The sequence below is a fragment of the Danio rerio genome, chromosome 18, assembly GCF_049306965.1.
Source record: "Danio rerio strain Tuebingen ecotype United States chromosome 18, GRCz12tu, whole genome shotgun sequence".
Classification (NCBI taxonomy): domain Eukaryota; kingdom Metazoa; phylum Chordata; class Actinopteri; order Cypriniformes; family Danionidae; genus Danio; species Danio rerio.
This window is the reverse complement of record NC_133193.1, coordinates 37,160,558-37,173,190: the sequence shown is the minus strand read 5'-3', so window position 1 is coordinate 37,173,190 and position 12,633 is coordinate 37,160,558. Positions and strand designations below refer to the sequence as shown.

Genomic DNA, 12,633 nt, shown 5'->3' with positions numbered 1-12,633 from the left:
GCCTTTATTTTGTTGTTCTTAACAATTAAAACAACCAAAGTGATTTAAAAGTGATTTTTTCATGTTCTTCCAGTTATAATGCTCTCACCGTGCTTAACAGCCTCAGTAATCTGATATGATGTGCAATTGCTTAACATAAAATCTTTGTTCTGTCAGTTTCTCTCAAAAAGACAGGACAGAGTGAAATGATTGCTATTCAGCAACAATGAGAGAAATGCAAGTGAAGAATTTGGAAGCTCCTATTGATGGATAAAGACAGACTCTAATCCTCCATGACAGCAGTCTGAATGCAATTATCAGCTCTACTCACATGTCTCTGAGCAATAAATGCATCTCATAGAGGCATGTAATGGATCAGATATAACCTTTCAGCACACTTAAAAGAAAAATTTGAAAATGGCATACTGCTATAATGCATCTGAATATGGTGAATCATAAAAAAAAACAATGTTTCTTGTAATATGACACTATAAGTTTGTTTAGCAAAATCTAATTTGTTCATTGCAACAGATGATACATCTGATCATCACGATTTTTCAAAAGACTTTTTTCTGACCTGCAGGGCAGTTTTGAGCTCCTGCGACATCTGTCACTGTCATCTGTCATATCTCGTTCTGCCTCCATCTGGATATTTAACCCACCTGCAAAACATTCAAATGCAACATTAAGGTTATTTTTTTTTTCATGAAAATTTCAAAACCTCACCTGCATTTCTCTCAGCATAGATAATTTGTTTAGATCTCCAGCCAACCGTCTGTTGATGATGATTAACTTTTTGGTAAATAATGTGTCTGATTCATTGCAGTCATGTCAGGTGATGGAGCTTGAGCTTGATGGATGATTATCAAATGTAATTTTAACAGTTTTTAATTTTACTTTTTTTAATGGCAGCTATAAAACCAAATGCATATATGTTAATTTTACAGTCCATTAGTTATATATATATATATATATATATATATATATATATATATATATATATATATATATATATATATATATATATATATATATATATTGTGGCTAGTGTTCCACTGCAGCGTCACCACAAGTACAAACCACCAACACCTGTCACCTCATCAGCACCGATCGCCACCTGCAGCTCATTAGGACTGGAGCATATAAACAGAGAAAGAGAAGACACAGGGTGAGCTTGATCTCTCCAAGGAAGACACGCTAATGCTTCTTTCTCTAGTTTTCCCAGCAGATAGCAGTGGCTAGACCGGTACCTCAGATTGTTTTCACCTATCCTAACCTTCATCACCCCTGAGGATTTTCCACATTACCCGGCCAAAGGACTCATACCTGCACAGCTACCCTACCCTCACCTCCTTACCTTGCACTGTAAATAAATCACCCTCTGGGTCGTTACACCATATCTGTTTGACTGCTCATGTTTTATCCCTCGTCTCGCCTCTATATATATATATATATATATATATATATATATATATATATATATATATATATATATATATACACACACATATACATAGTGCTGTTGCCTCACAGCAAGAAGGTCGCTGGTTCAAGCCATGGCTGGGTCAGTTGGCACTTCTGTGTGAAGCTTGCATATTCTCCCTGCATTCGCGTGGGTTTCCTCCAGGTGCTCCGGTTTCCCCCCACAGTCCAAAGACATGCAGTACAGGTGAATTGGGTTGGCTAAATTGTCCTTAGTTTATGATTCAATTCAATTAACCTTTATTTATATAGCGCTTTTAAAATGTAGATTGTGTTAAAGCAGCTTCACATTAAAGATCATAGTTAATTGGAACAGTGTAGTTCAGTTTTTTAGAGTTTAAGTTCAGTTTAGTTCAGTTCAGTGTAGTTCAATAATCACCACTGAGGGTCTAAACACTCATATGAGTGTGAATGAGTGTGTGTGGATGTTTCCCAGAGATGGGTTGCAGCTGGAAGGGCATCCGCTGTGTAAAACATGTGCTGGAAAAGTTTGCCAACTTCATTCCGCTGTGGCGACCCCGGATTAATAAATGGACTAAGCCGAAAAGAAAAAAATATATATATATCATACAGCACTCATACAGCATCTCCATTCTTGTGTATTTTTCCACCCACACAGAGTGACAGAGAAATAAACTCACTACTGTTTGGCAAATGTTGCTGCTGTTGGACAACACTATGTACTTTTGAGGATTTTTAGGCAAGAATGTTGCTTAGACTATGCAGTTTATTTAAAAGGATAGTGCCTATTTAAAATTTTTCTAATTTCTGAGAGCCATTAGCCTGTCATTGAGCAGAGCAAAGAAGGTTGACGTTGTCCAAGATGTCCGCATTATCAGAAAAATGTCAGCATAATTTCTAACTACATCTGATCAAATCATTATTGAACAGGTAAGTGAAGTCGATCTCTCTCTTTTGTATGTTGTAGTGCTGTATTTTTACCATAGTCTGCTAGTGTAGTGTTTGCTTTGCTTTGGCTATGGCTTTTCAGGCTTAGCCATCTCCTGATTGCAACAGAGAAATACTGGAAAATCTCTATAGACTGATGGTATGCCGTTCAGCCTAACTATCTTAAAATGTAAGCAAAATCCCATTATATATATATATATATATATATATATATATATATATATATATATATATATAAATGGGTTGTGGTTTAATGTACAGTGTAAGTGTACAATGGCATAATACAACATAGCAAAATATATAGACCTTTTTCTTAGAACGCAAAATTACCCATTATGCTTTGCGTGTATGCGCAGGGAGAATGCTAAAGACTTATGCGTATAAACAGTCACATTTGGACAACTTTGAAATGATAGTTTAAATCTATTTAACTTGCTTTTATCATCTTTAAACTAATACTGTTGTCGTTCAGCACCACCACGTGGACTGATCATTTTTAAACAAAATGGGATCTAATAAAGGGAAAACAACTGCTGTGAGGCATTTTCACCTCATTGTCAGACGTCATCTGCTGTTTAAATGAAGCCTTGTCATCGCTGAAGTCAACATTTTCTCTTTCTTTCAAACATATGACCAGCCCAAACAAATGTAATTCACCAAAATGCTTGACACACACACACACACACACACACACACACACACACACACACTCACAGCCTACTGTGAAAAGTGAAAATAGTGACATTTAGAAATGACAGAAAAACACAAACCCTGGTAAATACAACACACTAAATGAAACATAAACGGCTCGCAAAATCAGCAAGCAGAGTATCAATAACGGACTTTTATTAGAAGTATTGCATGTGTGTGTGTTTGTGTGTGTGTGTGTGTGTGTGTGTGTGTGTGTGTATGTATGTGTGTATGTATGTATGTATGTATGTGTGTGTGTGTGTGTATTGAAGAGCCGCTAAGCTAACAGCTGACAGGCTGGAGAAGCACACACACACTGTACTTTGGACGGCAGATATGTGAACTAGGAAAACGTTTTTTTTTCTCGTGCTTGAACCACATCTGACAGATTATAACGGCTTTAACACACACCTTTCAAAGTTTTGTGTTACAAAAACACTCCGTAATCCACTCAAAACATAATTGAAACCCATTTTCGGAGCACAAATTACCAGTTGTAAATGCTGTAAATGGAAGTTCTAAACATTCTACCGGAAGACGCTGGTCACTATGGCGCCCCCCATGCAGCAGCCAATAAAAAGGTCTATAACACTGATCTTGTCACAATCACCAGTGATCTAGTCCATACAGATTGATAGAGAACGTTCGAGGTTACAGAAGTAACCCTTCGTTCCCCGAGGAGGGGAACGGAAGTGCCATGAATGGGAGGATTCGGATCAGAAGCCGCTTATCTGGAGAGTATTGAACGGGCCAATGAATGAAATTAATTGGCAGCGTAAGCTTGCGCAGGTGTGCGACATCTGCAATTATCTCAGCATATAAGCACACCTGAAGCCAGCAGACGCCATCCTTTTAAGCTGAAGAGACTTTCAAACAGCTAAGGGACAGTCATTATGGCGACGGAATATGGCACTTCCGTTCCCCTCCTCGGGGAACGAAGGGTTACTTCTGTAACCTCGAACGTTCCCCTTCGGTTGGGGAACTTCAGTGCCATGAATGGGAGAATATGGAAAGCGCCATAATGACTGCACCTTACCAACACCCCCGATGAGGAGATAGTCAAGCAAGCGTGACGCACCCACATCATGGGGGGCGCGGTCCTCCAACGTGTCCCTGGCCCTAATTTATCCTACTTCAACAGAAGTTTTACGGATTTAGATATATTTTTTGGGAAGTCGTGAGCATCTAGATAATTCTAGGAAATACGACAGTACGTTGGGAAGCGTGCAATCCCGATAGGGAGGACGCTGCGGAGGCCATCCGTTACCCAAGGGGGGGATAGATGGCAGAATTTACCTATGGACTAGCCCTAAAAAGGGGGAGTACGCATAGCAAAAGAGTGGTTAGCGGAGAGGGAAGACACGGGTCCACCCAGGGGGGGGACTTAACCGTGGCGGAATAAGCATATGGGATCGCCTAGTGGGGATCACGCATAGCAGGCACCTATACCCAAAACGCGGGCTGACCAGCGGGCAGACCTACAACGTAGTGGGCCAGCAAGTGACTCCTCCGCTGAGTCAGTGCTGGGGGCCACGGAGGAATCTGCAGGGCTCACCTGACGGGGAACTTTACTGACAGATAAAAAAGGCGCACGTACCTCCGTGTTAGGGAGAATGGCGCCGCAAGCGTGTTTCAACACCCTACCGAGTTGTCTCCTCAATCACCAAAGGGTTACCTAATACCCTTGAGGAAACCGGCTCCACTCGCAGATTGTAAAACCTTGCAAATGTGTTGGGTGTCGCCCAGCCCGCAGCTCTACAGATGTCTGTTAGAGAGGCGCCGCGTGCACGCGCCCAAGAGGATGCAACGCTCCGAGTGGAGTGTGCACGAACTCCCGGGGGACACGGCTAACCTCGACTCGAATAAGCGAGTGAAAAGGCATCCACAATCCAGTGGGATAATCTTTGTTTTGATACGGCACTTCCCTGCTGCCGACCGCCATAACAGACAAAGAGCTGCTCAGATGATCTAAAATTCTGAGTACGGTCCACATAAATGCGCAGAGCGCGAACTGGACAAATTAAAGAAAGGGCTGGGTCTGCCTCCTCCGGGGGCAGCGCTTGCAGGTTCACTACCTGATCTCTAAAGGGGGTGGTAGGAACCTTGGGCACATAACCGGGGCGGGGTCTCAGGATGACGTGAGATTAATCCGGCCCGAATTCCAGGCACGAGTCACTGACCGAAAATGCCTCCAGGTCCCCGACCCTCTTGATGGAGGCCAACGCAACCAGCAGAGCTGTCTTCAGGGACAGAAATCTTAGAGATACTGATTCGAGTGGCTCAAAGGGATCGGATTGCAGACTCGTGAGAACGAGGGCGAGATCCCAAGAGGGCATGAGAGGGGGGCGAGATGGATTAATTCGCCTAGCACCCCTAAGGAACTGGATGACCAGGTTATGCTTTCCCACGGTGCCGCCAGCTACCGCGCTATGATAAGCGGAGATGGCGGCCACGTAAACCTTGAGAGTGGAGGGCGACAGCCTGCTGTCCAACTTCTCTTGAAGGAAAGAGAGCACAACACTAATCTGGCAATTTCGGGGGTCTTCTCTGCGAGAGACGCACCATTCAGTGAATAGACTCCACTTCAGGGCGTAGGCGCGCCTCGTGGAGGGGGCTCTAGCCTGAGTGATGGTATTAACCACCGCAGTCGGTAGGTTACCCAAGTCTTCCTCGCGTCTAGGGACCACACGTGGAGGTTCCAAAGATCGGGGCGAGGGTGCCAGATGGTGCCCTGTCCCTGAGAGAGTAGGTCCTCTCTCAAAGGGATCCGCCAGGGGAGGGCCGTCGCGAGGAGTGAGAGCTCTGATATCCAGGTCCGGTTGGGCCAAAGGGGCGCAATTAGCAGAACCTGTTCCTCGTCCTCCCTGACCTTGCACAGAAACTGCGCGAGCAGGCTCACTGGGGGAAACGCATACTTGCGCATGCCCCGAGGCCAGCTGTGGGCCAGTGCATCAGTGCCGAGAGAGCCCTCGGTCAGGGAAAAAAACAACTGGCAGTGAGCGTTCTCGGGGGAAGCAAACAGATCGATCTGGGCCTCCCCGAATCGCGCCCATATCAGCTGAACAGACTCGGGGTGGAGTCTCCATTCTCCAGGGCGTAACAGCTGTCGTGAGAGCGCATCGGCTGCACGATTGAGCGTGCCTGGGACGTGAATGGCGCGCAGCGATTTCAGCCGCGGGTGACTCCAGAGGAGCAGACGGCAGGCGAGCTGAGACATGCGGCGAGAGCGCATACCCCCCATGCGGTTGATATACGTCGCCGCCGCCATACTGTCCGTCCTGACCAGCACGTGTTGCCGCTCCAGCACCGGTAAAAAGCGGTGGAGAGCGAGGAACACTGCCAACAGCTCTAGGCGATTGATATGCCAATGCAGCTGGGCACCCTTCCAGAGGCCCGCAGCCGCATGCCCGCGACACACGGCCCCCCAACCCGTGTTGGAAGCGTCTGTTGAAACAACAACATGGCTGGACGCCTGTCCTAGAGGCACACCGGCCTGTAGGAACGAGGGGTCGTTCCAAGGGCTGAGGGCGCGGCGACACAGCGCAGTAACCGAGACCCGGTGTGTGCCCGCGTGCCATGCGCGTCTGGGGACCCGATCGTGAAGCCAGTGCTGAAGTGGTCTCATATGGAGCAACCCGAGCGGCGTGACGGCGGCTGCGGATGCCATATGCCCCAGGAGCCTCTGAAAGAACTTCAGTGGGACCACTAGTTTGCTGTCGAGCTCCCTCAGACAGTTCAGCAACAGGCGAGCGCGTTCCTCGGAGAGGTGCGCTACCATGGTGATCGAGTCCAGCTCCATCCCGAGAAAAGAAATCCTCTGCACGGGGGCGAGTTTGCTCTTTTCTCGGTTGACCTGAAGCCCCAGTAGGCGGAGATGCCGAAGCACCTTGTCCCTGTGCATAATCAATTGCTCCCGCGAGTGGGCTAAAATCAGCCAGTCGTTGAGATAATTGAGTATGCGAATGCCCGCGAGCCGAAGGGGCGCTAGGGCACCCTCCGCGAGTTTGGTGAAGACCCGCGGAGACAGAGAGAGCCCGAAGGGGAGGACCTTGTACTGCCACGCTCGACCCTCGAACGCAAACCGCAGAAATTGGCGGTGGCGTGGAAGAATGGAGACATGGAAATACGCGTCCTTCAGGTCTATGGCTGCAAACCAATCCCGAGGACGAACGCATTGGAGAATGCGCCTCTGCGTGAGCATTCTGAACGGCAGCTTGTGCAGACAGCGGTTCAAAACGCGCAGATCTAGGATTGGCCGTGACCCACCGCTCTTTTTGGGTACGATGAAGTATGGGCTGTAAAACCCACTCTCCATCTCGGCTGGAGGAACCGGCTCGATTGCACCCTTCGCCAGGAGGGCAGCAATCTCCTCTCGCAAGACAGGGGCGGACAGGGGGTTGACCCTGGAGAAATACACGCCCGTAAACTTGGGGGGCCGTTTCGCGAACTGAATCGCGTAACCGAGTCTGATTGTGCGTATGAGCCACCGCGAGGGGCTGGCCCGCGCTAACCAGGCAGGCAGAGCCCTCGCTAATGGAGTCATCACTACAATCGCTGACGTACCAGCGGTGGGGCAGCGCGGAGTGGGTGTGCTGATCCGGGAAGCACGAGGGTCCCGCGGAAGAGCTGGAGGAGAGCGATTCGCTCTGGCTCCGCACCCTGACTCCGGAGAGGGGGCTGGAGGGCTGAGGAAAGGGAGACCGTCCCCCCAGCGCTCGTGAGCCACTGGCGAAGCACGTAGTCTGCGAGCCGGAAGGCAGCGCGTCCCGGACTGGCAGAACTCGTGCAGTCACATCCGGGGAAGGGAAAAAGTGCTCTTTTACTGATGTTTTGGTGGCACTGAAAAGTACCGTTGTTATCGGGGCCCCGCCCTCCAGCGGGGAAAGAGCAAGTTTCCTCTTCTCCGGATGGCCTGTCTCAGGGACGCTTCGCGGTCCGTTTACCGGACTTAACGGCGCCCTGGGCAGGAGGGGCTGCCTGCTTTCGAGGTGAACGCCGCGCCCGCTTGGCCGGAGGCGCAGGCGGGGGCGGGGCAGCACTCGTTGGCGGGCGCCCTCGGCGAGGAACAGCGGAGGTGGATGGCTCGGCGGGCGGAGCGGGCTTACGGCCACGCCGATAGATGACATTGCCCATCGCATCCGACTGCTCTTTCACCGCCTTGAATTCCTGGGTGAATTCACCGACGGTGTCGCCGAACAGGCCAGCCTGGGATATGGGCGAGTCAAGAAAGCGAACTTTGTCAACGTCACGCATATCGGCCAGGTTTAGCCAGAGGTGGCGTTCCTGAACCACAAGTGTGGACATCGTCCTCCCCAGCGCACACGCGGCGGACTTAGTAGTCCGAAGAGCATAGTCGGTCGCGGTGCGCAGCTCATGTTATAAGCTTGGGTTGGACCCGCCCTCGTGCAGCTCGGCCAGCGCCTGCGCTTGGTAGCGCTGGTAGGTGGCCATCGCGTGCAAAGCAGAAGCAGCCTGGCCCGCAGCCTTATAAGCTCTGGCTCCGAGGGAGGCAGACAACCTACAGGCTTTGGACGGGAGGCGGGGCAAACCCCGCCACGTAGAGGCGCCGCGCGGACAAAGATTGACCGCGATAGCGCGCTCCACTGACGGGATCGCCTCACACCCCCTGGCAGCTCCGCCGTCAAGGGCGGTGAGGGCGGAGGCACTCGCAGCACGGGCAGAGAAAGGTGCCCTCCAGGACTGCGTGAGCCTACTGTGCACTTCCGGGAAGAAGGGGACGAGAGGCTTCGAAGGCTTCGCCTTCTGGTCCTCTACGTAGCACCCATCTAGTCGGTCTGGCCGCGGAGCTGGGGGATAAACCATCTCCAACCCCACGGCCGAAGCAGCCCGGGAAAGCACGGCTAACATGTCCGCTTCAGGATCCGATTTGACAGCGCTCACCTGCCCGGAGGGGGCGAGCGGGTCCGGATCTTCGTCGGACAGTGAAAGCCCACCCTCCGATGCCGCGGAGGACATCTGATCTCCGGTGTCAGCGAGTGTGAGAGCTACCATCTGGTTAGACGGATCACTCTCACCACCCGAAGCTTGGATGGAGCGCCGTGAGGAGCGAGAGGTCCGCGAGCCCGTGGGCGGCGGATTAGCTCCCGCTGAAACCCTCAGATCTGCCCGAGCGCCCGCTGCTTTTTTAGAGCAGGAGGCAACTGGGGTGGCTCGCTCTCTTGCGAAAGTTAGCCGCGATCTTAGCTGTGCAACGGTCATGGCATCGCAATGACGACATGAACCGCCCGCGAGCACCGCATTAACATGCTGGACCCCCAAACATGCAATGCAGTGATCGTGTCCATCATCCGGAGACAGGAAACCCCCGCATCCAGAAACGCACAGTCGGAGCGCCATCCTGAAAAGGACGTGCTGCACGACTGTGTTGCTCTTTTAGGAAAGTTTGCAACTGTACGCACCGCTCTGGAGGACCGGACCCAAAGAACCGCAGGCAAGGGAGTAACCCAGCTCGACCGTCTGCCACCGCGAAGACCCACTCTGGACCGGGAGACACACTCGTTCGCTCTGAAGTGCTGATCAGCAAGAGGAACCCTCATCGACTCACTCAGAAAGGATCTGAAGCGAAAAGGATGGCGTCTGCTGGCTTCAGGTGTGCTTATATGCTGAGATAATTGCAGATGTCGCACACCTGCGCAAGCTTACGCTGCCAATTAATTTCATTCATTGGCCCGTTCAATACTCTCCAGATAAGCGGCTTCTGATCCGAATCCTCCCATTCATGGCACTGAAGTTCCCCAACCGAAGGGGAACTATAAATCTGCCACCAAAAGAACTACAAATCCTGTCATGCACCACACAGATACACCTGTTGCAGTTCTCCTTTGATTAAACACACGCAGCTGGAGCTGCTCAAGAACTGATTACATAGACTATATAAACAGCAAACACACAGATGTCTTTGAGTCTTGTTGGTATTATCCCTGTCACTTTACAAAGTGTTGGCCGTGTTTAGTCTCCCATGTTTTGACCCTTGCCTTGTTTCATTGTTTACCCTGCCTACCACCTGTATTGACCATTCATCTGTGACTTGACTATGCTTCCGAATTGTCCTCATTCTTCTGTTTGCACTCGATGACCATTGCCTATCTGACATCTCTTAATGTAGCACTGCACATGGATCCTTAACTCTGCTGTCCAACACCCTTGTTTAACAGATCTGACATATTTTGCCTGAAGTTTTACTTCAGTTATTTAAGTGAAAGTATCTCAAAAGCAATACATGATGAAGTGACACATTAATAACGGTAATATTGTAAGGTAAGGCATTACCTTTTTAAATGTAAGGGGTTGTATTTTTGTTTTCATATTTTCAATTCTACAGTGAAAGATGATTTGCAAAACACACATTAGACATTTAATACTTGCAAAATAAAAAAAAATAAAAAATCCAAAACAAAAATTTGTATTTACATATCACTACTTCCTAAAATATTAGGTATACTAGTGCTTTACAGCAAAAAAAAAAAAAAAGTTACTAAAATGAATTACTTTTAAAAATAAATTACTCACAACATTATTATTTAATCATAACAAATGGAACCTCATTGTAAAGTTATATCACAAATTGAATATAACATCCAAAAAAGTAAACAGGCCTTTAAGCTGCACTTAAAATGAAACATTCTATTCAGCACTTGACCTGTAGTTGTGTATTTTATACTGCAAGTTCATATATCATACACAACTGACCTTCACACTGGTCAGTGGTCTGACAGGTTGAAGAAGAAACCCCACAGACTCAATGGAAGGGCAACCCCTGACACTAATCCCAGCCTCCAGAATAGAAGCAAGCTCATGCATCCTAACACCTCCCACTAAATCACATTCATTATTAATCTCACAGTTTAATGCGTTCACAAAGACGACATGAATTATTGAAATCATACCTTGACAGTCCAGCCGGTTTGCTTTTATCACTGCTCAGTGTTTTCAGTGGTCACTCCACAAATGAATGGTCACTTGGCCTTTCTGCTCAGACCATATTCAGGTATTTTGTTTACACCACAACCACAGTCACCCAGACACACACACACAGACACTACAAAAGTCTTCCTCAGGCACGCTGGGCTATTCCTCACTGAGGGTGTGTTGTTACACGTCCAATTATAGAAAAATATCATGAGTCCACCGGGCATGTAGAGTGCAAAGTGGCATCAAGTGAACTGTGCACACTCATTCTCTCTGACACACCATCGTAAATATTGCTCATCCTTTGAATGCACCAACTCTTTATTTAAGCAGTGGGGTTAAGAAGTCTGTGACCACTATGACTAAATTTTTATTTGATATTGTGTTAAATTTTATAGTTTTAAAAACTGTTAATATAATTTTGACCAAAAACAAAAGCTTTTCATTGCAATTTCAACATGTGCTACAATTTGAGATGAAATGGCATTTAACAGTATTAGTTTAAGGCGAGGCAGTGGCGCAGTAGGAAGTGAACCTCGGCTCAGTTGGCGTTTCTGTGTGGAGTTTGCATGTTCTCCCTGCCTTTGCGTGGGTTTCCTCCGGGTGCTCCGGTTTCCCCCACAGTCCAAAGTACAGGTGAATTGGGTAGGCTAAATTGTCCGTAGTGTATCAGTGTGTGTGAATTTGTGTGTGGATGTTTCCCAGAAATGGGTTGAGGCTGGAAGGGGATCCACTGCGCAAAAACTTGCTGGATAAGTTGGCGGTTCATTCCGCTGGGGCGACCCCAGATTAATAAAAGGACTAAGCCGACAAGAAAATGAATGAATGAATGACTGAGTATTAGCTTAAAGCAATGGCGCTCAAACTAAAGGCTGGGACCCTCCAAGGGGTCGCAGGACAATGAAGGGGGCTCGCCTGGTCATTTCCAAAAATCTATTTATTTTTGTTAAACCATAAGATTTACCATATTTTTTACATAACCTACTGAAGATTAAAAAAAAATGTAAAAAAAATAGTTACTGGCTCTTTTGCGACCCCTGGGGTAATTACATTATCTTAAAGACACAGCAATAGCGTCAGATGCAGCAGATTGTTTTTATAATACCAGGTTAAACCTTCTGGACCATTTATAGCACTTACATAAATTTTAAAAAATTCAACGAAGAAAAGACTTGGGTCTATTGGTGTGTGTGCACCATTGCACTTGCATTGTCATTTTGTGGTAATTGAAAAGTTTGGGAACCCCTGGCTTAAAGGGTCACGAAACACCAAAACACATTTTTGAGACGTTAACGGTCATATATCAGTCATATATAAGTAATATATACCGGTGTTATTTTGAGCAAATTTGTTCTTTCGGTTTGGAAAGAGATTTTGAAGCCTCTTCACAGCGATGATATCTTTGTGTAAATTCCAGCATGGAGACTGCATGTCTATACTGGCCAGAACAAAGTGATATTATTTTAGCATTAATTCATGAGAAAGACTTGGTTCGAACCAATCAGCATGCTCTATTGTAAATGAGATGCAATTTTATTAATACGCATGATCTAGCTTTGAAGACTCTTTTTGCCTGTTACAGTGTTCGGAGACACCACGATGTGTTGCCAACTGTAATTAAAACAAGTGGAAAAAGAATTGTTC

The 12,633-nt window shown here is 47.6% G+C and overlaps 1 protein-coding gene across 2 annotated transcripts in view; it reads right to left on the bottom strand.

Annotated features, from left to right (window-relative positions):
* The window catches only part of kcnab1a (potassium voltage-gated channel subfamily A regulatory beta subunit 1a), a 295,083-nt gene extending 283,828 nt beyond the window's left edge, over positions 1–11,255 (bottom strand). For both annotated transcript variants that reach the window (XM_073929085.1, XM_073929084.1), the window contains exons 1-2: positions 10,968–11,255; positions 557–641 (exon numbers count right to left, since the gene is read on the bottom strand). In XM_073929085.1, the coding sequence (XP_073785186.1) occupies positions 557–624 (68 nt within the window). In that variant the 5' untranslated portion in view covers positions 625–641; positions 10,968–11,255. The remainder of the gene's footprint in view (positions 1–556; positions 642–10,967) is intronic.
* Between the last annotated feature and the right edge of the window lie 1,378 nt (positions 11,256–12,633).